A 25,922-nucleotide genomic window follows, 5' to 3' on the forward strand; every position below is an offset into this window, starting at 1 on the left:
TGTTACCGTCTGCTACCGTCTGCTAATGTCTGCTGGTCTGCTGCTGTCTGCTGCTGTCTGCTGCTGTCTGTTACTGTCTGCTGCTGTCTGCTGCTGTCTGCTGCTGTCTGCTGCTGTCTGCTGCTGTCTGCTGCTGTCTGCTACTGTCTGCTACTCTCTGTTACCGTCTGCTACCGTCTGCTAATGTCTGCTGCTGTCTGTTATGGTGTGTTACTGTCTGCTACTGTCTGTTACTGTCTGTTACTGTCTGTTACTGTCTGTTACTGTCTGCTACTGTCTGCTACTGTCTGTTATGGTGTGTTACTGTCTGTTACTGTCTGCTACTGTCTGTTATTGTCTTTTACTGCCTGCTATGGTCTGTTACTGTCTGTTACTGTCTTACTGTCTGCTACTGTCTGTTGCTGTCTGCTGCTGTCTGCTGCTGTCTGTTACTGTCTGCTGCTGTCTGCTGCTGTCTGCTGCTGTCTGCTGCTGTCTGTTACTGTCTGCTGCTGTCTGCTGCTGTCTGCTACTGTCTGCTGCTGTCTGTTACTGTCTGTTACTGTCTGTTACTGTCTGCTATGGTCTGTTACTGTCTGCTACTGTCTGTTATGGTGTGTTACTGTCTGTTACTGTCTGCTACTGTCTGTTATTGTCTTTTACTGCCTGCTATGGTCTGTTACTGTCTGTTACTGTCTGTTACTGTCTGTTACTGTCTGCTGCTGTCTGCTGCTGTCTGCTGCTGTCTGTTACTGTCTGTTGCTGTCTGCTACTGTCTGTTACCGTCTGTTACTGTCTGTTACTGTCTGCTACTGTCTGCTGCTGTCTGTTGCTGTCTGTTGCTGTCTCCTGCTGTCTGTTACTGTCTGCTACTGTCTGCTGCTGTCTGCTGCTGTCTGTTACTGTCTGGTACTGTCAGAGACATCAATTCAAAGTCGTATCATTGAACCAATGTGGAAACAACGATGATTCAACCGATGTGCCCAGTGGGCTGCCAGGATGCCTTCAAGTCTGTTCTGGACTCCTGCCCTCAATCTGACTCATCATCTCACTTTTCAAGTCACAAACAACAATCTTTACCAGTCCGGGATTCCATAGTCAGTCATGCATGGTGATTAAAACAGGTTTGTGTGCTTAACGCGCAGTGGGAGATGCTTCCGTAAATATGTGTTTGTGTGTGTGTGTGTGCTTCTGAGTGTGGGACATGCTTCTGTAAATGTGTGTGTGTGTGTGTGTGTGTGTGTGTGTGTGTGTGTGTGTGTGTGTGTGTGTGTGTGTGTGTGTGTGTGTGTGTGTGTGTGTGTGTGTGTGTGTGTGTGTGTGTGTGTGGGAGATGCTTCTGTAAATGTGTGTGTGTGTGGGGGGGAGTTCAGAATTCTTCTGTATTCTTGCAGGTTAATGTGTGTGTGTGTGTGTGTGTGCATATATGTGTGTGTGTGTGTGTGTGTGTGTGTGTGTGTGTGTTTGTGTGTAGTTCAGTGTGCTTGCAGGTTAATGTGCGCATGTGCCTCTACTGTACGTGTGTCTATAAAGCAGAGTCAGTACTCAGACAGACAGACAGACAGACAGACAGACAGACAGACACCATGTCTCCCTCCCAGTCCTCCCTACTAGTACTGCTGCTGATGGTCTCCTGCTCCTGGGCCCCCCGCTCCTTAGGAGGAACCATGACCTTCATCTTCATAGGGACCAACCCAGACGGGACCTACGGGGTGAGACCAAAGCACAATGATGATGCTTCCTATTAAAGATGCAATATGCAGAAATCACTCTGTCATTTCCTGGTTGCTACAATTGTAATAGTTTGTCTAATTTCAGTTTGTGACAAAACAAGCTTGTATAGCGTAGATCTAAACTGCTGTGAAATATATTTTCAATAACCAACAATATAGTATTTTCAGCTTTTTGAAGCTGTTATACAAAACTGAAAGTAAAAGACACAAAAAGACAGATCTATAACTCACATTTCTACATATTGCAGCTTTAAGTGTTTTCTTCAACTGAGAGAAATTATAATTTGTTCTTGTTGTCATCTTGAAAAATACATTCTTCATAGGGTTGGAATATTACTAGTAACTTTCTAAATGTACCAGTAAACTAACAGAATGTACCAGTAAACTATCAGAATGTACCAGTAAACTACCAACATTTACCAGTAAACTACCAGCATTTCGAAAACATTCAAGGAGTTTTCCTAACGTGAAATATATAAAATAATTTTTTGAAATCCTATTACAAATCTATAAAACAAAGCAGTAAAACATTATCCTTGTCACAATCTTCGTCATCTGAAGAGGAGAAATCATCGGACCAATATGCAGCGGGTATATTGCTCATTTTCGATTTATTGAAGGTAAACACACTTAAACAAACTAACAACGATAACAGCCCAGTAAGGTGCCAGACTATAGTAGGAACAACCACCCACAAAACACAAGAGAAAACAAACCCACTTAAATATGGCCTCCAATTAGAGGCAACGACAACCAGCTGCCTCTAACTGGAGGTCGTTCCCAAAACCCAAACATAGAAATATAAAAACTAGATAAACACATAGAAATAGAAAATATAGAACATAAACCAAAAACCCCGAAACACACAAACCAAACACCCCCTGGCACACCCTGACCAAACTACAATAACAAATAACCCCTTTTACTGGTCAGAACGTGACTATTCTAAATATAACCCATAAATTTAGTGAATATTGTTGCTGAGTGTTTCACCATGGAAAATCCTGTATATTTCAATATTCAAAATGTCTCAATATATCAAATCAAATGTATTTATATAGCCCTTCTTACATCAGCTGATATCTCAAAGTGCTGTACAGAAACCCAGCCTAAAACCCCAAGCAGCAAGCATTGCAGGTGTAGAAGCACGGTGGCTAGGAAAAACTCCCTAGAAAGGCCAGAACCTAGGAAGAAACCTAGAGAGGAACCAGGCTATGAGGGTTGGCCAGTCCCCTTCTGGCTGTGCCGGGTGGAGATTATAACAGAACATGGCCAAGATGTTCAAATGTTCAGAAATGACCAGCAGGGTCAAATAATAATAATCACAGTGGTTGTAGAGGGTGCAACAGGTCAGCACCTCAGGAGTAAATGTCAGTTGGCTTTTCATAGCCGATCATTGAGAGTATCTCTACCGCTCCTGCTGTCTCTGTCTTGGTTGATGTTTGATGTAAATGTTTTTGGGCCAAACTGGCGCCAGTCGCAGTTATGACAAAAATCAATAGTTGGTAGTGTTGCAGAGTTAATTGGTAAATATGTCATTGTTGATTAGATGTTTTTTAATTAATTGGGCTATTTTCTAACCACATGGTCTATCTATTAGAAAGTTATGGTAAACATGGAAATAGATATAAAGAATATGAAAAACAAATCTGAAAACATATATAAATTACCAATGTTTCCATAGATTTCCAAAATGACATTTGAAAATTACTGGGGGTTTTGCTAACCTATTCTTAGCTAAAGAGGCTTGTAAAATGGACTCTACTGGTAGAAATGGAACGCACAATGTTTCCCTGTGGTCTGTGGTGCATGTTTGCTGCCCTCTAGTGTTTATTGTCATGTATGGCTCTCCTTTTCTCACTACATATACCCACTCCTATTCACTTTGTATACCCACTCCTATTCACTACGTATAGCCACTCCTATTCACTACTTATACCCACTCCTATTCACTACATATACCCACTCCTATTCACTACTTATACCCACTCCTATTCACTACTTATACCCACTCCTATTCACTACTTATACCCACTCCTATTCACTACTTATACCCACTCCTATTCACTACATATACCCACTCCTATTCACTACTTATACCCACTCCTATTCACCACTTATACCCACTCCTATTCACTACATATACCCACTCCTATTCACTACTTATACCCACTCCTATTCACTACTTATACCCACCCCTATTTACTACTTATACCGACTCCTATTCACTACCTATGCCCACTCCTATTCACAGCTTATACCCGCTCCTATTCACTACGTACACCCACTCCTATTCACTGCTTAAATCCTACCCTATTCGACTACGTATACCCACTCCTATTCACTGCTTATACCCACTCCTATTCAAGTCTTCTCAGTATACAATGCCCCCCCCCCCCCCATCCACCCCTACGGATCTATAAAACTTACTCCACATTTTCAAAGTGATAGAACATTTTTGAAAATGTTCCACATTAATACAAAAACCATGTCTTCACACCCTGGGGGGCGGCAGGTATCCTCGTGGTTAGAATGTAGGGGGGGCAGGTAGCCTAGTGGTTAGAGTGTAGAGGCGGCAGGTAGCCTAGTGGTTAGAGTGTAGGGGGGTAGGTAGTCTAGTGGTTAGAGTGTAGAGGCGGCAGGTAGCCTCGTGGTTAGAGTGTAGGGGGGTAGGTAGTCTAGTGGTTAGAGTGTAGGGGCGGCAGGTAGACTAGTGGTTAGAGTGTAGGGTGGGTAGGTAGCCTAGTGGTTAGAGTGTAGGGGCGGCAGGTAGCCTCGTGGTTAGAATGTAGGGGGGCAGGTAGCCTAGTGGTTAGAGTGTAGAGGCGGCAGGTAGCCTAGTGGTTAGAGTGTAGGGGGGTAGGTAGTCTAGTGGTTAGAGTGTAGGGGCGGCAGGTAGACTAGTGGTTAGAGTGTAGGGTGGGTAGGTAGCCTAGTGGTTAGAGTGTGGGGGGGCAGGTAGCCTAGTGGTTAGAGTGTAGGGGCGGCAGGTAGCCTTGAGGTTAGAGTGTAGGGGAGAGGGCAGGTAGCCTAGTGGTTAGAGTGTAGGGGGGTAGGTAGCCTAGTGGTTAGAGTGTAGGGGTGGCAGGTAGCCTAGTGGTTAGAGTGTAGGGGGGGCAGGTAGCCTAGTGGTTAGAGTGTAGGGGCGGCAGGTAGCCTAGTGGTTAGAGTGTAGGGGGGGCAGGTAGCCTAGTGGTTAGAGTGTAGGGGGGAAGGTAGCCTAGTGGTTAGAGTGTAGAGGGGTAGGTAGCCTAGTGGTTAGAGTGTAGGGGGTGTAGGTAGCCTAGTGGTTAGAGTGTAGGGGGGGGCGGCAGGTAGCCTAGTGGTTAGAGTGTAGAGGGGTAGGTAGCCTAGTGGTTAGAGTGTAGAGGGGTAGGTAGCCTAGTGGTTAGAGTGTAGGGGGTGTAGGTAGCCTAGTGGTTAGAGTGTAGGGGCGGCAGGTAGCCTAGTGGTTAGAGTGCAGGGGCGGCAGGTAGCCTAGTGGTTAGAGTGTAGGGGCGGTAGGTAGCCTAGTGGTTAGAGTGTAGTGGTGGCAGGTAGCCTAGTGGTTAGAGTGTAGGGGGGGTAGGTAGCCTAGTGATTAGAGTGTAGGGGGGGGCAGGTAGTCTAGTGGTTAGAGTGTAGAGGGGCAGGTAGTCTAGTGGTTAGAGTGTAGGGGGGGGCAGGTAGCCTAGTGGTTAGAGTGTAGGGGGAAGGTAGCCTAGTGGTTAGAGTGTAGGGGCGGTAGGTAGCCTTGTGGTTAGAGTGTAGGGGGGGGGGCGGCAGGTAGCCTAGTGGTTAGAGTGTAGGGGGGGGGTGCGGCAGGTAGCCTAGTGGTTAGAGTGTAGAGGGGCAGGTAGTCTAGTGGTTAGAGTGTAGAGGGATAGGTAGCCTAGTGGTTAGAGTGTAGGGGGGTAGGTAGCCTAGTGGTTAGAGTGTAGGGGGGTAGGTAGCCTAGTGGTTAGAGTGTAGGGGGGTAGGTAGCCTAGTGGTTAGAGTGTAGGGGGGTAGGTAGCCTTGTGGTTAGAGCTTTGGGCCAGTAACCGAAAGGTTGCTAGATCGAATTCCTGAACTGACAAGATAAAAATCTGTCGTTCTACCCCTGAACAATGCGGTTATTCCACTGTTCCTAGGCCGTCATCGTCAATAAGAATTTGTTATTAACTGTCTAGTAAAATAAAACCCTTGAGATAATACTTGGTGGAAGCTCTGTTTACAGTTATACATTTTTTCTACCAAGATTCTACCAACTTGGCACAAATTTTAGGGTAACACAAAGTGCTCAAGCTCAGTAAAACCATTCTGGTGTGTTTTTATTATGTGTAAATGTCTCGCTGAACATAAAACTTTCCCAGGGTTAGATTTTCAGAAGATTGAGGTATTTCCATCTAACTTTCCTTCTTCATATTTATTTTGATCCTGACAAACTCCCCAGTTCCTGCCGGTGACAAGCATACCCATAACATGATGCGGCCACCACAACACTTGAAAATACAGAGAATCAATTACAAAAGACATTATTCTAAAGACACAACTGAATGGTTCACCAAGAGGTTATGAGTGTTCCTGATTGGTCCAGTTTCCATCCTCATGACTTCAATCAGCTTGGAAATTTTAACTAGGCAAGTCAGTTAAGAGCATATTCTTATTTACAATGACAGCCTAGGAACAGTGGGTTAACTGCCTTGTTCAGGGGCAGAACAACAGTTTTTTATCTTGGCGGCTCTGGGATTTGATCTTGCAACCATTTGGTTACTAGTCTAACACTCTAACCACTAGGCTACCTGCCACCCCAATACAATCGATACAATACAATCCCCGAGCTGACAAGGTAAAAATCTGTCGTTCTGCCCGTGAACAAGGCAGTTAACCCACTGTTCCTAGGCTGTCATTGAAAATAGGACTTTGTCCTTAATTAATAACCTGTTGGGGCTAGGGGGTAGCCTTAATCCCCCAGTTGGGATTGCTAGCAAGGCGGGAAATTCAAAACATCAAAAATCTAATAATTTCAATTTCTCAAACAATCAACTATTTTACACCATTTAAAAGATAAACATCTCCTTAATCGAACCACATTGTTCGATTTTCAAAGAGGCTTTACGCCGAAAGCATGAAGTTAGATTACGTTAGGACAGTACATAGCCCAAAAAGTACAAACATCCATTTTCAATTCAAGGACAGGCGTCACCAAAAGCAGAAAACCAGCTAAAATTATGCACTAACCTTTGACAATCTTCCTCAGATGACACTCCTAGGACATTATGTTATACAATACATGCATTTTTGTTCCATCAAGTTCATATTTATATCCAAAAACAGCATTTTACAGTGGCAGAATTTTACGTTCGTTCAAACATGTCAAACGTTGTTTAGCATCAATCTTTAGGGCAATTTTTAACGTGAAACATCAGTAATGTTTCAACCCGACCTCTCCTGTGTCTCCTGTGTCTTGAAAACCGTTTTTGATAAATGTCTCGCCTCACATGCATGCGCAGGTGCGCGCAATAATGAAGTGACGACGTCCCAGGGACGTCAACTTCTCTTCATTGTCATCCGGTCTCTGTTCATCATTGACGCTTCAAACAACTTTATAAAGATCGTTGACATCTAGTGGAAGCCGTAGGAAGTGCGAAATGAATCCTTTGTCACTGTGTGATCGAATATAGTACAGCCACAAAATTCTCATTTCCTGGTTGCATTTTTCTCAGGTTTTTGCCTGCCATATGAGTTTTTTTATACTTACAGACACCATTCAAACAGTTTTAGAAAATTCAGAGTGTTTTCTATCCAAATCTGTTAATAATATGCATATCCTAGCTTCTGAGTTGGTGTAGGAGGCAGTTAAACATGGGCACATATTTTTTTCAAAATTATCAATACTGCCCCCTAGCCCCTAGACTTTTCTACCTAAATAAAAAAATAAAAATTGTATATCTATTTCACAATTTGAAATTGATTTTGCCTGTTGTTGATAACTAAGTGTTGTTTGAATTAATATTATCTATTGTTGATAACTAAGCGTTGTCCACAAATGATTATGTTGTGCCTAACCAGTCCCTCTTCAATCAGGCTTTGTTGGAACAAGGTTTGTTCTCTACAGAAGGCTTGTTGTATCATTGTAATCCCTGACAAAGGATGAAATGAATCAGAGTTTAGAATGTTCTGTACTATTGAACGTACCATAATGATAAAGGCATTTAGCTATATGAAGAATGCCTTGCTCCTCCTGGTTCTCTTACCCTCCTTACCAAAGAGAACATTTGTCTTTGTTCCACACTTGTTAAAGACAGCAGTCTAGAAATGTGTCTGAAGTGGTGGTTTTATGAAGTGTGACGTTGCAGGTGGACGTTCTTTACAAGACAGCCTTTACACGTTGTGGTACATGGTTGTGTACCAGTGAGGACTGTGGGAATGAGGTTATGATAGAGGGTCAGACAGTGGACCAGGAGATGTCTGGGGACTGGTGTCAGTCAGAAGGAGTCTTTAATGTTGACTTATCCAGTAACACAGTCGCCTTTCTCTGCGGTGAGTGTTTCATTTTTTCTTTTCTATTCAAATCTTCAAAATCAAAAAAAAATCAAATTTATTTTTATATAGCCCTTCGTACATCAGCTGATATTCTCAAAGTGCTGTACAGAAACCCAGCCTAAAACCCCAAACAGCAAGCAAAGCATGTGAAAGAAGCACGGTGGCTAGGAAAAACTCCCTAGGAAAAACTCCCTAGAAAGGCCAAAAACCTAGGAAGAAACCTAGAGAGGAACCAGGCTATGAGGGGTGGCCAGTCCTCTTCTGGCTGTGCAGGGTGGATATTATAACAGAACATGGTCAAAATGTTAAAATGTTAAAATGTTCATAAATGACCAGCATGGTCAAATAATAATAATCATAGTAGTTGTCGAGGGTGCAACAAGCACGTCCGGTGAACAGGTCAGGGTTCCATAGCCGCAGGCAGAACAGTTGAAACTGGAGCAGCAGCACGGCCAGGTGGACTGGGGACAGCAAGGAGTCATCATACCAGGTAGTCCTGAGGCATGGTCCTAGGGCTCAGGTCCTCCGAGAGAAAGACAGAAAGAGAGAAAGAGAGAATTAGAGAGAGCATATTTAAATTCACACAGGACACCGGATAAGACAAGAGAAATACTCCAGATGTAACAGACTGACCCTAGCCCCCCGACACATAAACTACTGCAGCATAAATACTGGAGGCTGAGACAGGAGGGATCAGAAGACACTGTGGCCCCATCCGATGATACCCCCGGACAGGGCCAAACAGGCAGGATATAATCTTCCATGGATCTTCCATCCATTACCAGTATCATTATGAACCTGATTTGTATTAACAGGGAACAGATAAGTTATTGCATCCTGGTTACCAAAGTAGTTATAGAGAACATGTCCAACATGCCCCATTACAACAGGAAGGAGAAAACACACATTAGTTAATACACACAGTACTGTACATGATGAACACCATAACAACAACAGTGTTTAGGATGTGGACTCACCTTTCACCTTTGTCTCTAAATCATTACAGATTGAATAGAAGTTTATGGATAGACAATGATAATTCTGTTGTTGTTTGGAGGCTGTGGCCCTATGTGGATCTTGGGGTCAGGTCTGACACGGGGACAGTCAACCAATCTCCACAGACCACTGTCATACCTCTGATGCGGTAAATTCTCCTACTTATCAGTATAAAGTGATTAGGTCAATGAACAAGAGATTTTATCAATCTGTGTGTTTTATTCAGTCAATAGAAAACAGGTCTGAAACACTGCAATAATCTCTCTCTCTCTCTCTCTCTCTCTCTCTCTCTCTCTCTCTCTCTCTGTGTCTCTGTGTCTCTGTCTCTCTCTCTCTCTCTCTCTCTCTCTCTCTCTCTCTCTCTCTCTCTCTCTCTCTCTGTCTCTCTCTCTCTCTCTCTCTCTCTCTCTCTCTCTCTCTCTCTCTCTCTCTCTCAGTGTCCCTGCTAATTGTCAAAGAGATTTCAACCTGTTGCTGTTTGATCCAGATGGGGATATGGTCAGATGCAGATATGCAGTACCAACGGATGAGTGTTACACATCAAGTGACCTTCCTAATGACTTCACTCTACGAGAGGTTAGTATCCAAGTAGAACAACACAGACAACGATGGACTATGATGATGAAGGCAGCAACGAGCTGTCCAAAGCAGGTCACTGTCATTTAACATGCCAAGGCACCAACCAGCTGGCCAAAGCAGGTTACTCAAAATTTGCTCAAAATGAATAAATAACAATTGTCTTCCTAAAGCTGTTTGTGATATTCTAACAGCATATGTGTGTTAAATATACTTATTTAGGAAAAGTCAAGGATGGATTGGGGCATGACTTTCACATTTAAATGTATATGCAGTCAAAATGACTGTATCGGCACGTCTAGTGTTAAGTGTTCTACAGTATATTGTTAGTTGATGAGGTGTTGTTCTACAGTATATTGTTAGTTGATGAGGTGTTGTTATACAGTATATTGTTAGTTGATGAGGTGTTGTGTTCTACAGTATATTGTTAGTTGATGAGTTGTTGTTCTACAGTATAGTGTTAGTTGATGAGGTGTTGTGTTCTACAGTATATTGTTAGTTGATGAGGTGTTGTGTTCTACAGTATATTGTTAGTTGATGAGGTGTTGTGTTCTACAGTATATTGTTAGTTGATGAGGTGTTGTGTTCTACAGTATATTGTTAGTTGATGAGGTGTTGTGTTATACAGTATATTGTTAGTTGATGAGGTGTTGTGTTCTACAGTATATTGTTAGTTGATGAGGTGTTGTGTTATACAGTATATTGTTAGTTGATGAGGTGTTGTGTTATACAGTATATTGTTAGTTGATGAGTTGTTGTGGATGGTTGAATGACAGTCATGTGATTGCTGTAACGTTCCAGGTTGATCCAATCAAAATCAAATTTTATTGGTCAAATACACGTGTTTAGCAGATGTTATTGCAGGTGTAGTGAAATGCTTGTGTTTCTAGCTCCAACAGTGCAGTAATATCTAACAAGTAATATCTAACAAGTAATATCTAACAATACACACACTCTAAAGTAAAGGAATGGAAATAAGAATATACAGTATAAATATTTGGACGAGCGATGTCAGAGCGGCATAGACGAAGATACACTAGAATAGGATACAGTATATACATATGAGATGAGTAATGCAAAATATGTAAGCATTATTAAAGTGGACAGTGATTTGAGTCTGTATGTTGGCAGCAGCCTCTAATGTGCTAGTGATGGCCGTTTAACAGTCTGATGGCCTTGAGATAGAAGCTGTTTTTCAGTCTCTCGGTCCCAGCTTTGATGCACCTGTACTGACCTCGCCTTCTGGATGATAGCGGGTGAACAGGCAGTGGCTCGGGTGGTTGTTGTCCTTGATGATCTTTTTGGCCTTCCTGTGACATTGAGGTAATATGTACATGTAGGTAGAGTTAAAGTGACCATAGATAATAAACAGAGAGTAGCAGCAGCGTAAAGGGGGGAGGGGGCAATGCAAATTGTCTGGGTAGACATTTGATTAGCTGTTCAGGAGTCTTATGGCTTGGGGGGTAGAAGCTGTTAAGAAGCCTTTTGGACCTAGACTTGGCAACGGGACTTAAAAACTGTATTATCTTATGTTTCACCGAGTCGTGGCTGAACAACGATATTAATAACACAGCTGGCAGGTTATACACTGTATCGGCAGGACAGAACAGCAGCCTCTGGTAAGACAAGGGGTGGCGGTCGATGTATATTTGTAAACAACAGCTGGTGAACAATATCTAAGGAAGTCTCAAGGTTTTGCTCGCCTGAGGTAGAGTATCTCATGATAAGCTGTAGACCACACTATCTACCTAGAGAGTTTTCGTCTGTATTTATCGTAGCTGTCTACTTACCAACACAGACCGATGCTGGCACTAAGACTGCACTCAATGAGCTGTATACCGCCATAAGCAAACAGGAAAACCCTCATCCAGAGGTGGCGTTCCTAGTGGCCGGGGACTTTAATGCAGGGAAACTTGTAATAATAACAACTAATAGCTAATGTAAATTGGACAGGGCAGTTAGATTAACAAGAATTTAAGCTTTCTGCCCATATCAGATATGTCTATGTCCTGGGAATTGTTCTTGTTACTTACAACCTCATGCTAATCGCGTTAGCCTACGTTAGCTCAACCGTCCCATGTTAATAATGCTGTTATTGATGTTAATCAGAGACGTCTTCATAATAAAGAAACAGTCACTAGATATACGGCCAATTGTTTTTCATTTCTCATACAGCTGCATACTGGACTTTAACCTTAACCCTGTTTTTTATAAGTGTAGTTTTCTGTTTTCACATGTTATTATGTTTTCACATGTTATTATGTTTTCACATGTTATTATGTTTTCACATGTTATTATGTTTTCACATGTTATTATGTTTTCACATGTTATTATGTTTTCACATGTTATTATGTTTTCACATGTTATTATGTTTTCACATGTTATTATGTTTTCATGTTATTGTCACGTCCTGACTAGTATAACGGTTATTTGTTATTGTAGTTTGGTCAGGACGTGGCAGAGGGTATTTTGTTTATGTGGTTCGGGGTGGTGATTTATTTAGTCGGGTGTTTGTTTAATCAGTTCTATGTTTATATTTCTATGTTTATTCTATCCGTTCTATTTCTATACTTAGTTAATTGGGGTATGGACTCTCAATTGAAGGCAGGTGTTGTCTAGTTGCCTTTGATTGGGAGTCCTATAAGTAGGTGTGTGTTTGGTTTGTCATTTGTGGGTAGTTGTATGTTAGCACTGCTTTTGTTTAGCCTGCTACTCTGTTCCTGTCGTGAGTTTGTTTATTGTTTTTTCCTCGTGTTCACTTTAGTTATTAAATATGATGAACATGCAACCCGCTGCGCCTTGGTCCTTTTTTCCGAACGACTGCCGTTACAGTTATTATGTTTTCACATGTTATTATGTTTTCATGTTATGTTTTCACGTGAGAACATAATAACGTGAAAACATAATAACATGTTATTATGTTATGTTTTCATGTTGCTATGTTTTCATGTTATTACGTTATGTTTTCACATGTTATTATAAAGTAATGTGTAATGCAAGTGTTTTTTTCCGTAATGGGTTTAAATTTGTTTATAGATGAAACCACTTTATTTCAGATGCATCAAAGGTTAGCTAGCTACTTCAGCATTACTAGCAGCAGGCTCCCATTCTGATAGGAGAGCCAGTTAGCAGCAGGCTCCCAACGTGATAGGAGAGCCAGTTAGCATCAGGCTCCCATTCTGATAGGAGAGCCAGTTAGCATCAGGCTCCCAACGTGATAGGAGAGCCAGTTAGCAGCAGGCTCCCAACCTGATAGGAGAGCCAGTTAGCAGCAGGCTCCCAACCTGATAGGAGAGCCAGTTAGCAGCAGGCTCCCAACCTGATAGGAGAGCCAGTTAGCAGCAGGCTCCCAACCTGATAGGAGAGCCAGTTAGCAGCAGGCTCCCAACCTGATAGGAGAGCCAGTTAGCAGAAGGCTTCCATTCTGATAGGAGAGCCTTGGATTACCTAGTGACTTTCTTGTACATTTCATAAGGCATAGACAAGTTATATCCTTCAAGAATATATGGGTTTATATAATTCGTTTAAAGGTCAAAAATGTACGTAGCAATAACAGATTGCCTGTTTAATCTTGTTTTTACCTTGTCTCCCTCAGAACTGCACCTTGTCATTTTGGGGCAACAGTAATACCACTGGAACATATGCAGTTCAGTTAACGATGGAGGATTTCCCTACTCAGTCCATCTCTCTCTCCTATACTGATGGATCTCAATCTAACAGGACCTCAAACGATACACTCTGCAAACTACCTGTTCAGTTTGTAGTGAGAGGTACATATATATTATCAATATAGTTTATCTTAATATCTACTTTCTAATAAGATGTTTCTCTGTAGAGAATAAGATGATGCCTGTGGCTTGTTTCCAGTAGAAGTAGTGAATTAGATTGTCATTACATTTTATGCAGAGTTTCCAAACCTGTAGCATAGTAGAGGGGTTGTGGTAATGATTTATACTGAAAAACATGACGCTATGTGTTGTATCTCAACTCCATGGTTTGTCTCTCAGTGGACCCCCCGGTGACATCCTGTATGGAGGGGCTGTACCTACCCATGTTCCTGTCTCCAACACCAGCCCAGGGTGCACTGCTGAACGCCTCTGCAGACCAACCCCTGGAAATCACTGTCAGAGCACAGGCTACCAACTCCACGTAAGAGAAAGGAAACGTGGAAACACATAGCAGATAGGTATAGACTAAATCAGGGGTTTTAAACGCAATAGTTAGACGAACCGGTGTGTCAGCAGGTTTTCGCTCCTCCCTTGCAAGCTGTAGAAACAGATTTAAAAAACAGATACAAATACATCTTATGGAACAGCGGGACTGTGAAGCCTAGGCAGTATCTAATGGGGATCCATAATAAACACAAATACAACTATACAGTCAATACATCAACTGATATGGTTCCTGATCTGGCATGTACAGTCAATACATAAACTGATATGGTTCCTGATCTGGCATGTAAATATAGGGATAATCATGTCAGCTTTGTTATTTATATATATATATACGTATGGTTCACCAACTACTTCTCTGATAAAGTTCAGTGTGTCAAATCGGAGGGCCTGTTGTCCGGACCTCTGGCAGTCTCTATGGGGGTGCCACAGGGTTCAATTCTTGGGCCAACTCTTTTCTCTGTATACATCAATGATGTCGCTCTTGCTGCTGGTGAGTCTCTGATACAACTCTACGCAGACGACACCATTCTGTATACTTCTGACCCTTCTTTGGACACCGTGTTAAAACTTCTATGGGCTAGGTGGGACGCTAGCCTGCGGGACACAGCCAGTGAAATATCAGGGCGGAAAATTCAAAAACAACATAATGTCATAATTTAACTTTCTCAAACATATGACTATTTTACACCATTTTAAAGATACACTTCTCGTTAATCTAACCACATTGTCCGATTTCAAAAAGGCTTTACAGCGAAAGCAAAACATTCGATTATGTTAGGAGAGTACATAGACAAAAATAATCACACCGCCATATTCAAAAGCAAACATATATGTCCCACTGGCCCAGAGAGGTTAACTAACCTCCAGACGAGCTTCAGTGCCATACAACTCTCCTTCCGTGGTCTCCAACTGCTCTTAAATACAAGTAAAACTAAATGCATGCTCTTCAACCGATCGCTGCCTGCACCTGCCCGCCTGTCCAGCATCACTACTCTGGACGGTTCTGACTTAGAATATGTGGACAACTACAAATACCTAGGTTTCTGGTTAGACTGTAAACTCTCCTTCCAGACTCACATCAAACATCTCCAATCCAAAGTTAAATCTAGAATTGGCTTCCTATTTCGCAACAAAGCATACCCTCGTAAAACTGACCATCCTACCGATCCTCGACTTCGGCGATGTCATTTACAAAATAGCCTCCAATACCCTACTCAACAAACTGGATGCAGTCTATCACAGTGCCATCCGTTTTGTCACCAAAGCCCCATATACTACCCACCACTGCGACCTCTACGCTCTCGTTGGCTGGCTTTCGCTTCATACTCATCGCCAAACCCACTGGCTCCATGTCATCTACAAGACCCTGCTAGGTAAAATCCCCCCTTATCTCCACTCACTGGTCACCATAGCAGCACCCACCTGTAGCACGCACTCCAGCAGGTATATCTCTCTGGTCACCCCCAAAGCCAATTCCTCCTTTGGCCGTCTCTCCTTCCAGTTCTCTGCTGCCAATGACTGGAACGAACTACAAAAATCTCTGAAACTGGAAACACTTATCTCCCTCACTAGCTTTAAGCACCAGCTGTCAGAGCAGCTCACAGATCACTGCACCTGTACATAGCCTATCTATAATTTAGCCCAAACAACTACCTCTTCCCCTACTGTATTTATTTATTTTGCTCCTTTGCACCCCATTATTTCTATTTCTACTTTGCACTTTCTTCTACTACAAATCTACCATTCCAGTGTTTTACTTTGCCACCATGGCCTTTTTGCCTTATCTCACCTCATTTGCTCACATTGTATATAGACTTATTTTTCTACTGCATTATTGACTGTATGTTTGTTTTATTCCATGTGTAACTCTGTGTTGTTGTATGTTGTCGAACTGCTTTGCTTTATCTTGGCCAGGTCGCAATTGTAAATGAGAACTTGTTCTCAACTTGCCTACCTGGTTAACCTGTTATGGCTAGGGGGCAGTATTTTCACGGCTGGATAAAAAAACGTACCCGATTTAACCTGTTAGGGCTAGGGGGCAGTATTGACACGGCCGGATAAAAAACGTACCCGATTTAATCTGGTTACTACTCCTGCCCAGTAACTAGAATATGCATATAATTATTGGCTTTGGAAAGAAAACACCCTAAAGTTTCTAAAACTGTTTGAATTGAACAGAACTCATATGGCAGGCCAAAACCTGAGAAGATTCTGTACAGGAAGTACCCTGTCTGACCATTTCTTGGCCTTCTTTATCATCTCTATCCATTACAAAGGATCTCTGCTCTTACGTGACACTTCCCACGGCTCCAATGGGCTCTCAGAGCCCGGGAAAAAGCTGAATGACGTAATTCAAAGCCCTGGCTGAAACACATTATCGCGTTTGTCAAGTGGCCGATCAGGGGACAGTGGGCTTAGGCTCGTGCACTGGCCGCCCCCGTCTTTCTGTTTTTCCCTCTATTTACCGAAACTCAGATTCCCGGTCGGAATATTATTGCTTTTTAACGAGAAAAATGGCATAAAAATTGATTTTAAACAGCGGTTGACATGCTTCGAAGTACGGTAATGAAATATTTAGAAATCTTTTGTCACGAAATGCGCCATGCGCGCGACCCTTATTTACCATTCGGATAGTGTCTGGAACGCACGAACAAAACGCTGCTATTTGGATATAACGATGGATTATTTTGGACCAAACCAACATTTGTTATTGAAGTAGCAGTCCTGGGAGTGCATTCTGACGAAGACAACAAAGGTAATGAAACTTTTGTAATAGTAAATCTGACTTTGGTCAGGGCTAAACTTGGTCGGTGTCTAAATAGCTAGCCGTGATGGCTGGGCTATCTACTGAGAATATTGTAAAATGTGCTTTCACCGAAAAGCTATTTTAAAATCGGACATATCGAGTGCATAGAGGAGTTCTGTATCTATAATTCTTAAAATAATTGTTATGTTTTTTGTGAACGTTTATCGTGAGTAATTTAGTAAATTCACCGGTGGTTTGCGGGGGGTATGCTAGTTCTGAACGTCACATGCTAATGTAAAAAAGCTGGTTTTTGATATAAATATGAACTTGATTGAACAAAACATGCATGCATTGTATAACATAATGTCCTAGGGTTGTCATCTGATGAAGATCATCAAAGGTTAGTGCTGCATTTAGCTGTGGTTTTGTTTTTTGTGACATTATATGCTAGCTTGAAAAATGGGTAGTCTGATTATTTCTGGCTGGGTACTCTGCTGACATAATCTAATGTTTTGCTTTCGCTGTAAAGCCTTTTTGAAATCAGACAGTGTGGTTAGGTTAACGAGAGTCTTGTCTTTAAAATGCTGTAAAATAGTCATATGTTTGAAAAATTGAAATTTTCGGATTTTAGAGGAATTTGTATTTCGCGCCACGCCCATCATTGGATATTGGAGCAGGTGTTCTGCTAGCGGAACGTCTAGATGTAAGAGTTAAATAAAGGTGAAATATATATATTTTTTAAATTAAAACAAATATACAGTCAATATATAGGGATAATCATGTCAGCTTTATTCAAGACATTTTTAGCTACAACATTTAACACATTCCATTTCAAGAAAGGAGATTTTGTATTATTTTATTCCGATTTTGAAGTGATGCAGTTCTGTCCTTGAGCTTTTCTTGTCTATTAATGTTACGTATAATGTCATGTTTTGTGTGACCCCAGGAAGAGTAGCTGCTGCTTCAGCAACAGCTAATGGGGTTCATAATGAAAAAAAAAAATTACTGTATTTGTTTTCTCCCTGTGTGTTTAAGGGTTGCAGAGCTGTTGGTGAGTGGACCTTCCGGTATCACAAAGAACACCACTGATCCAGGAGAGTACCTTCTAAGATGGACGCCCACTGAGGTTGAGGAGGGAGGGTACTATCCTGTGTGCTTCATCGCTCAGGGAGTGAACAACAGGTCAGTCTGCAGCCACTTCAACTGGAAACTTATAGCACAACATAATGACTAACCAGATTAAATAAAGGCATAACATTAAAACCTGTTGGGGCTCGGGGGCAGTATTGAGACATTTTGAAAAAAATATGTGCCCATTTTTAACTGCCTCCTACACCAACTCAGAAGCTAGGATATGCATATTATTAACACATTCGGATAGAAAACACTCTGAATTTTCTAAAACAGTTTGAATGGTGTCTGTAAGTATAACAAAACTCATATTGCAGACAAAAACCTGTGAAAAATAGATCAAAAAAAAAGTGAATTTTGTGACTGTACTATTTAGTGTCATTGTTTTATAGATACCATAGTGAGAAAGGATTCATTTCGCAACACCTACGGCTTCCACTAGATGTCAACGATCTTTATAAAGTTGTTTGAAGCGTCTATGATAAACAGAGAGCAAATTAGAATCCAAGGAAGTTGACATGTCATCACTTCATTTTTTTGCGCCTGCGCATAAATCTGAGAAGCGTGAGTTTGTCATCATTGTTTATCTAGACATAGGATAGGTTGTGTGAAAATATTACTGATGTTTAACGTTAAAAATGGACCAAAAGATTAATGCTAAACAACATTTGACATGTTTGAACGAACATAAATAGATTATTTACTAGGTTTTTTTAGCTTTTCGGCGTGATTTTACACTCCCCCCACCACGTTTTGTGGGAGCATAATGAACGCTAAGTACTTGGTGTTATTTGGACATAAATTATGAACTTTGTCAAAAGAAACCACATTTGTTCCGGACCTGGGATGCCTTCCGGACTTGGGATGCCAGTCTTCTGATGGAGATAATCAAAGGTAAGGGGATATTTACAATGTTATTATCGATTTTAGATGATGCTAACTGTATAGCATAGCTTATTGTTCTTAGCATAACACCCCGTTTATTGCAAAATGTGATTTCCCAGTAAAGTTATTTTGAGATCTGGCCATTCGGTAGCAATTACGAGATGATAATATATTATTCTTTGAATGACAATATTACAATTTACCAATGTTTTCGAATAGTAATTTTGTTATGTTCACGGAAGCATTTCAGAGAAGAAAAAATCTGAATTTCACGCTACTGTAAAATGCTGTTTTTGGATATAAATATGAACTTGATGGAACAAAAAATGCATGTATTGTATAACATAATGTCCTAGGAGTGTCATCTGATGGAGATTGACAAAGGTTAGTACATAATTCTAGCTGGTTTCTGCTTTTGGTGACGCCTGACCTTGAATTGAAAATGGATGTTTGTACTTTTGTGGCTATGTACTGTCCTAACATAATCTAACTTTATGCTTTTGCCGTAAAGCCTCTGAAAATCGAACAATGTGGTTAGATTAAGGAGATGTTTATCTTTTAAATTGTGTAAAATAGTTGATTGTTTGAGAAATTGAAATTATTAGATTTTTGATGTTTTGAACTTCCGCCTTGTTAGCAATCCCGACTCGGGGTTCATTGCTAACCTGTAGCCCCAACAGGTTTTAACTAGCATGACTAACCTGATTAACTAACTAGCATGGCTAACCTGATTAATTAACTAGCATGGCTAACCTGATTAATGAACTAGCATGGCTAACCTGATTAATTAACTAGCATGGCTAACCTGATTAATTAACTAGCATGGCTAACCTGATTAATTAACTAGCATGGCTAACCTGATTAATTAACTAGCATGACTAACCTGATTAATTAACTAGCATGGCTAACCTGATTCATTAACTAGCATGGCTAACCTGATTCATTAACTAGCATGACTAACCTGATGAATTAACTAGCATGACTAACCTGATTAATGAACTAGCATGGCTAACCTGATGAATTAACTAGCATGACTAACCTGATGAATTAACTAGCATGATTAACCTGATGAATTAACTAGCATGACTAACCTGATGAAATAACTAGCATGACTAACCTGATTAACTAACTAGCATGACTAACCTGATTAACTAACTAGTATTATCCATCCTTTCTGTAGTCTACTATCAAGACAATCAGTTAAATGTACATTCAGACACATTTTAGTTGAATGCATTCAGTTGTGCAACTGACTAGGTTTTAACCTGCATTTCCCTTCAATGGTATATGGTTTGTTTGGCTTTGACGTGTTTCATTAACCTGTCTGGGAACCCGGGACGTTTGCGTCCCACCCTAGTCAACAGCCAGTGGAATCGCGTCGCGCGAAATACAAATACCTCATAAATGCTATAACTTCAATTTCTAAAACATATGACTATTTTACACCATTTTATAGATACACCTCTCCTGAATCGAACCATGTTGTCCGATTTCAAAAAGGCTTTACAGCAAAAGCAAAACATTAGATTATGTTAGGAGAGTACCCTGCCAAAAATAATCACACTGCCATTTTCAAAGCAACTAGCATGCATCACAAATACCCAAAACACAGCTAAATGCAGCACAAACATTTGACAATCTTCATCAGATGACACTCCTAGGACATCATGTTACACAATACATGCATTTTTTGTTCGATAAAGTTCATATTTATATATAAAAACAGCATTTTACATCGGCGCGTGATGTTCAGAAAATATTTTCCCTCAAATGCTTCCGGTGAATCAGCGCTACAATTTACAAAATTACTATTCGAAAACATTGGTCGAATATAATATTGTCATTCAAAGAATTATAGATTAACATCTCGTGAATGCAACCGCATTGCCAGATTTAAAAATAACTTTATTGGGAAATCACACTTTGCAATAAACGAGGTGCTAGGCGATACAGGTTAGCGCCATCTTGGAGTCATCTAAAATCAAATATACTATTGTAAATATTCCCTTACCTTTGATTATCTTCATCAGAAGGCACTTCCAGGAATCCCAGGTACACAACAATGTAGTTTTGTTCGAAAAAGTTAATAATTTATGTCCTAACAGCTCCTTCTTGTTAGCGCGTTCCGAAGGCTACTCAAAATGTACGAGGCGTGCGGGACTTGTCATCACAAATATGCAAAAAATATCTATTTACATTCGTTCAAACATGTCAAACGTTGTATAACATAAATCTTTAGGGTCTTTTTCAATCAGAGCTTCAACAATATTCAAGGCGGACGATTGCATTGTCTTACTAAACGTTTCGGAACGAGAGGGTACCCACGGGCGCCCGCGTCATAGTAGTAATGGCCCTCCCTCTATGACCAACTTTCCAGGCCTCTCGTTCGGTCACTTTTTACCGGAGAAGACTCAAACCACTTTGTAAAGAGTGTTGACATCTAGTGGAAGCCTTAGGAAGTGCTCAATGAATCCTAACTCACGGTGTGTTTCATAGGCAAAGTGTTGAAGGTGATTCCACAAATCAGATTTCCACTTCCTGCATGGAATCTTCTCAGGTTTTTGCCTGCCATATGAGTTCTGTTATACTCACAGACACCATTCAAACAATTTTAGAAACTTTAGAGTTTTCTATCCAAATCTACTAATTATATGCATATTCTAGTTACTGGGCAGGAGTAGTAACCAGATTAAATCGGATACGTTTTTTATCCGGCCGTGCAAATACTGCCCCCTAGCCCCAACAGGTTTTAAACCAATGGTATGTGGTTGGTTTGGTTTTGTAATGTTTTAATAAGTGCTGTTTAATAACCTCTTACATCTAGACGTTCCGCTAGCGGAACACCTGCTCCAATATCCAATGATAGGCGTGGCGCGAATTACAAATTCCTTAAAAAATACAAAAACTTCAATTTTTCAAACATATGACTATTTTACAGCATTTTAAAGATAAGACTCTCCTTTATCTAACCACACTGTCCGATTTCAAAAAGGCTTTACAACGAAAGCAAAACATTAGATTATGTCAGCAGAGTACCAAGCCAGAAATAATCAGACACCCATTTTTCAAGCTAGCATATAATGTCACAAAAACCCAGAAGACAGCTAAATGCAGCACTAACCTTTGATCTTCATCAGATGACAACCCTAGGACATTATGTTATACAATACATGCATGTTTTGTTCAATCAAGTTCATATTTATATCAAAAAACAGCTTTTTACATTAAACTTCCGGCGAATTCACTAAGAATTTACTAAATTACTCACGATAAACGTTCACAAAAAGCATAACAATTATTTTAAGAATTATAGATACAGAACTCCTCTATGCACTCGATATGTCCTATTTTAAAATAGCTTTTTGGTGAAAGCACATTTTGCAATATTCTAAGTACATAGCCCAGGCATCACGGGCTAGCTATTTAGACACCCGGCAAGTTTAGCACTCACCAATATCAGGTTTACTATTATAAAAGTTTGATTACCTTTTGTTGTCTTCGTCAGAATGCACTCCCAGGACTGCTACTTCAATAACAAATGTTGGTTTGGTCCAAAATAATCCATCGTTATATCCGAATAGCGGCGTTTTGTTCGTGCGTCCCAGACACTATCTGAAATGGTAAATCAGGGTCGTGCGCATGGTGCAATTCGTGACAAAAAAATCTAAATATTCCATTACCGTACTTCGAAGCATGTCAACCGCTGTTTAAAATCAATTTTTATGCCATTTTTCTCGTAAAAAGCGATAATATTCCGACCGGGAATGTCCATTTAGCTAAACAGAGGAAAGTAAACAAAGCTTTCGGTCGACGCGGGCACGAGCCTGAGTCTCACAGTACTGTAACCAGCCACTACCCAAACGCGCTTACTTTGTTTCAGCCAGAGACTGCAAAGCCACGATTCAGCTTTTTACCGCCTTCTGAGACCCTATGGCAGCCGTAGGAAGTGTCACGGGACAGCTAAGATCCTCACTCTTCAATAAACAGAGACAAGAAGAACGACACCTTGTCAGACAGGCCACTTCCTGCCTGAAACCTTGTCAGGTTTTTGCCTGCCAAATGAGTTCTGTTATACTCACAGACACCATTCAAACAGTTTTAGAAACTTTAGGGTGTTTTCTATCCATATGTAATAAGTATATGCATATTCTAGTTACTGGGTAGGAGTGGTAACCAGATTAAATCGGGTACGTTTTTTATCCAGCCGTGAAAATACTGCCCCCTAGCCATAACAGGTTAACAAAGATCTGAACGATGTAACAGTTGTTCTGTTGATCTTCTCAGTTCCAAGTATCACTCTGAGCTGCGCTGTGTGATCGTCAGGGTTGGAAACACAAGCGGTGGGTACAGTTTCACTACAGGAAGAGGTTAATGATCCCCTTCTCACTGTTACTTACAGATTCCAGTTGAAATTCATGTTTGAGATAATTACCACTCATTCAACCAATCAACACATCTCTGACTGTCTGTCTATTTGTTTGTCTGTCCTTTGTGCTACAGCCATCAGAACCACAGAGCCAATAACCTCCCCTCCTCTGACAATAAACCTCACAACCACAGAGGAACCAACAACCTCTCCTCCTCCGACATTAAACCTCACAACCACAGAGGAGCCAATAACCTCTCCTCCTCTGACAATAAACCTCACGACCACAGAGCCAATAACCTCCCCTCCTCTGACAATAAACCTCACGACCACAGAGCCAATAACCTCCACAGAGGAACCAACAACCTCCCCTCCTCTGACAATAAACCTCACAACCACAGAGGAGCCAATAACCTCTCTTCCTCTGACAATAAACCTCACAACCACAGAGGAACCAACAACCTCCCCTCCTCTGACAATAAACCTCACAACCACAGAGGAACCAATAACCTCCCCTCCTCTGACAATAAACCTCACGACCACAGAGGAGCCAATAACCTCCCCTCCTCTGACAATAAACCTCACAACCACAGAGGAACCAATAACCTCCACAGAGAACCTACAACCTCTCCTCCTCTGACAATAAACCTCACAACCACAGAGGAGCCAACAACCTCCCCTCCTCTGACAATAAACCTCACAACCACAGAGGAACCAACAACCTCTCCTCCTCTGACAATAAACCTCACAACCACAGAGGAGCCAATAACCTCCACAGAGGAGCCAACAACCTCTCTTCCTCTGATAATTAATCTCACGACCTCACAGATTGCACCTGAACTTCCAACCACGCCCACAAATTTCAGTACATACGCAACCACAGCATCCCCAACTTTTAGTACAAACCCAACCACCGATCTCACAACCCATATTGTGGACAGTACAACAAAGAACAGTGGGCCTAGTAAGTACAAAATTAACTTTTGTTCAAATTTTGTAAAAAATATTTGTGTATGTGTGTTGTAATAATGTGGACTAACTGTGTTTCCACAGGATACGTTGTAGTACTGAGGATAAAAGTGTCCTCTCTGATCCCACTGACGGATAATTACATCAGAAACGTGGTGTTTCAGCAGGTCAGTGTCACTGTCAGATCAGACAGGTTTCTCCTCAGCTCTACCTGATAATCACTGTGTGTGTTCTGTTTCCAGCTCCGTGAGGAACTGATCAGACTAGGGCTGCCAGGGGACTTCACGCTACGCCTGTTAGCCACTCATGACATCAGTCCCTGAGGGAGGAACAGGAAATCAGCTCGACTTTCTTCACTTCTACTTGTCTTTTCTTCCTGGTTCTGATTCTGCAGATAGTTATTTTGAAGAAGGAGTGGTTCCTTATAATGACAGAATACAGTTGATTTGTAATAATCTCCTGTGGGTCGCCAAGATTAGTTGAATGAACTGACACTACGTCTTTCTGGATGTAAGTTGAAGGACTAAAACGTAAATGATTTATGTCCACAAGAAGAAATGCAACATAAATATGATTGGTAATGTACAGAGGTAGACTGAGGTTCTTTCCTGTTTGGTAATGTACAGAGGTAGACTGAGGTTCTTTCCTGTTTGGTAATGTACAGAGGTAGACTGAGGTTCTTTCCTGTTTGGTAATGTACAGAGGTAGACTGAGGTTCTTTCCTGTTTGGTAATGTACAGAGGTAGACTGAGGTTCTTTCCTGTTTGGTAATGTACAGAGGTAGACTGAGGTTCTTTCCTGTTTGGTAATGTACAGAGGTAGACTGAGGTTCTTTCCTGTTTGGTAATGTACAGAGGTAGACTGAGGTTCTTTCCTGTGTCAAGAATAGTTGGTTGAGGCTCAGTTTTCTGTGACATTTTAGTGACAAAGGACACAGGTTCCACCCACACACACACACTCAGGAAGAAGTTTCACTTTCACTCACACATGGAGCATAAAGAAGAATGAACACTGATGGAGAATTGACATTGACTAAATAGAAGAACAGATTCATTTAGATTTTTAATATACTTGTTTTTTTATTCTGAAAGTGTTCTAGTACATTCTAGGAGGAACCCTAAAGGTTACCTCATTGATAGGAGTATTCTAGTACAAACCCTTAAGGTTACCTCATTGATAGGAGTGTTCTAGTACATTCTAGGAGGAACCCTGAAGGTTACCTCATTGATAGGAGTGTTCTAGTACATTCTAGGAGGAACCCTAAAGGTTACCTCACTGATAGGAGTGTTCTAGTACATTCTAGGAGGAACCCTAAAGGTTACCTCATTGATAGGAGTGTTCTAGTAGCTGTTAGTTTTTTAGACACCAACTGAGGGACTGAGCATCCTGAAGGGGGAGACAAAAAGCTCTTTATAAATTGTAGAAGGTAAGAACCCGTTTTTCTTGTTATTAAATACTGTGCTTCTCATGAAATTGTAATAGTCAAAATATATATATATATATATTATATTGGTAAACCCTAATAAGGGTTTAGATAAGGGTTTAGTTAAGGGCGCTGAAGGCATCTCTCAATTTAATCCAAGGTACATTTTTGTTTATCATCGATTGGTGATATTGATTTTTGATAGTTTTTTTTAATGCCTGTTTCTGGAATTTTGAATAAACTTGTTTTATTGTTCTGAAACTCGGTGTCATCAAAGAGTCATAGGAGTGCATGTCGTTTTACTCCTGGTTTCTGAAACACACTGGATTCATTGAGGATTTATAGCATCTGGTTAATTTGTCCATCGGGAACCTGAATTGCTGGTATGAAGGAACCTGAGACCCAACTAAAGGTACTGAGTGCATTGGTAGGAGTC

The 25,922-nt window shown here is 41.1% G+C and overlaps 2 protein-coding genes and 1 long non-coding RNA gene across 10 annotated transcripts in view; 2 read left to right on the forward strand and 1 right to left on the reverse strand.

The window, feature by feature from the left end:
• The first annotated feature begins 1,433 nt into the window (after positions 1 to 1,433).
• LOC106604032 (uncharacterized protein PB18E9.04c) lies at positions 1,434 to 25,747 on the forward strand. Of its 7 annotated transcripts, XR_006769698.1 has the most exons (14): positions 1,434 to 1,691; positions 8,033 to 8,216; positions 9,226 to 9,363; positions 9,653 to 9,791; positions 13,387 to 13,561; positions 13,799 to 13,940; positions 17,748 to 17,894; positions 23,013 to 23,068; positions 23,229 to 23,250; positions 23,718 to 23,838; positions 23,908 to 24,058; positions 24,148 to 24,230; positions 24,306 to 24,653; positions 24,692 to 25,747. XR_006769698.1 is itself a non-coding variant. In XM_045717448.1 (13 exons), the coding sequence occupies exons 3-13, from the start codon at positions 9,359 to 9,361 to the stop codon at positions 24,384 to 24,386; spliced, it is 1,122 nt and encodes a 373-aa protein (XP_045573404.1). In that variant the 5' UTR covers positions 1,434 to 1,691; positions 8,033 to 8,216; positions 9,226 to 9,358; the 3' UTR covers positions 24,387 to 25,747. The 7 variants fall into 7 exon arrangements, 5 of the variants coding, with proteins under 5 accessions (XP_045573404.1, XP_045573406.1, XP_045573402.1 ...); XM_045717448.1 differs by having other exon boundaries at positions 24,306 to 25,747; XM_045717450.1 differs by lacking the exons at positions 23,908 to 24,058; positions 24,148 to 24,230; positions 24,306 to 24,653; positions 24,692 to 25,747 and having other exon boundaries at positions 23,229 to 23,290; positions 23,450 to 23,857.
• Positions 23,410 to 25,922, reverse strand: part of LOC123742514 (uncharacterized) — a 47,782-nt gene continuing 45,269 nt past the window's right edge. The window contains exons 2-4 of the long non-coding RNA XR_006769699.1: positions 23,817 to 23,864; positions 23,605 to 23,700; positions 23,410 to 23,460 (exon numbers count right to left, since the gene is read on the reverse strand). This is a non-coding gene — a long non-coding RNA (uncharacterized lncRNA). The remainder of the gene's footprint in view (positions 23,461 to 23,604; positions 23,701 to 23,816; positions 23,865 to 25,922) is intronic.
• The window catches only part of LOC123723962 (uncharacterized), a 49,271-nt gene continuing 47,800 nt past the window's right edge, over positions 24,452 to 25,922 (forward strand). For both annotated transcript variants that reach the window (XM_045717444.1, XM_045717445.1), the window contains exon 1: positions 24,452 to 24,573. The gene's annotated coding sequence lies outside the window, so the exon portion shown is untranslated. The remainder of the gene's footprint in view (positions 24,574 to 25,922) is intronic.

The sequence above is a fragment of the Salmo salar genome, chromosome ssa04 (genome assembly GCF_905237065.1).
Source record: "Salmo salar chromosome ssa04, Ssal_v3.1, whole genome shotgun sequence".
Taxonomy (NCBI): Eukaryota; Metazoa; Chordata; class Actinopteri; order Salmoniformes; family Salmonidae; genus Salmo; species Salmo salar.

What these genes read in the sequence shown, in the direction of transcription:
- LOC106604032 (XM_045717446.1), top strand. An exon ending in TGTTCAGTTTGTAGTGAGAG is followed by an intron (nt 13,562 to 13,798) that starts GTACATATATAT and finishes TTTGTCTCTCAG; the next exon opens with TGGACCCCCCGGTGACATCC. An exon ending in GCTCAGGGAGTGAACAACAG is followed by an intron (nt 17,895 to 23,012) that starts GTCAGTCTGCAG and finishes TGATCTTCTCAG; the next exon opens with TTCCAAGTATCACTCTGAGC.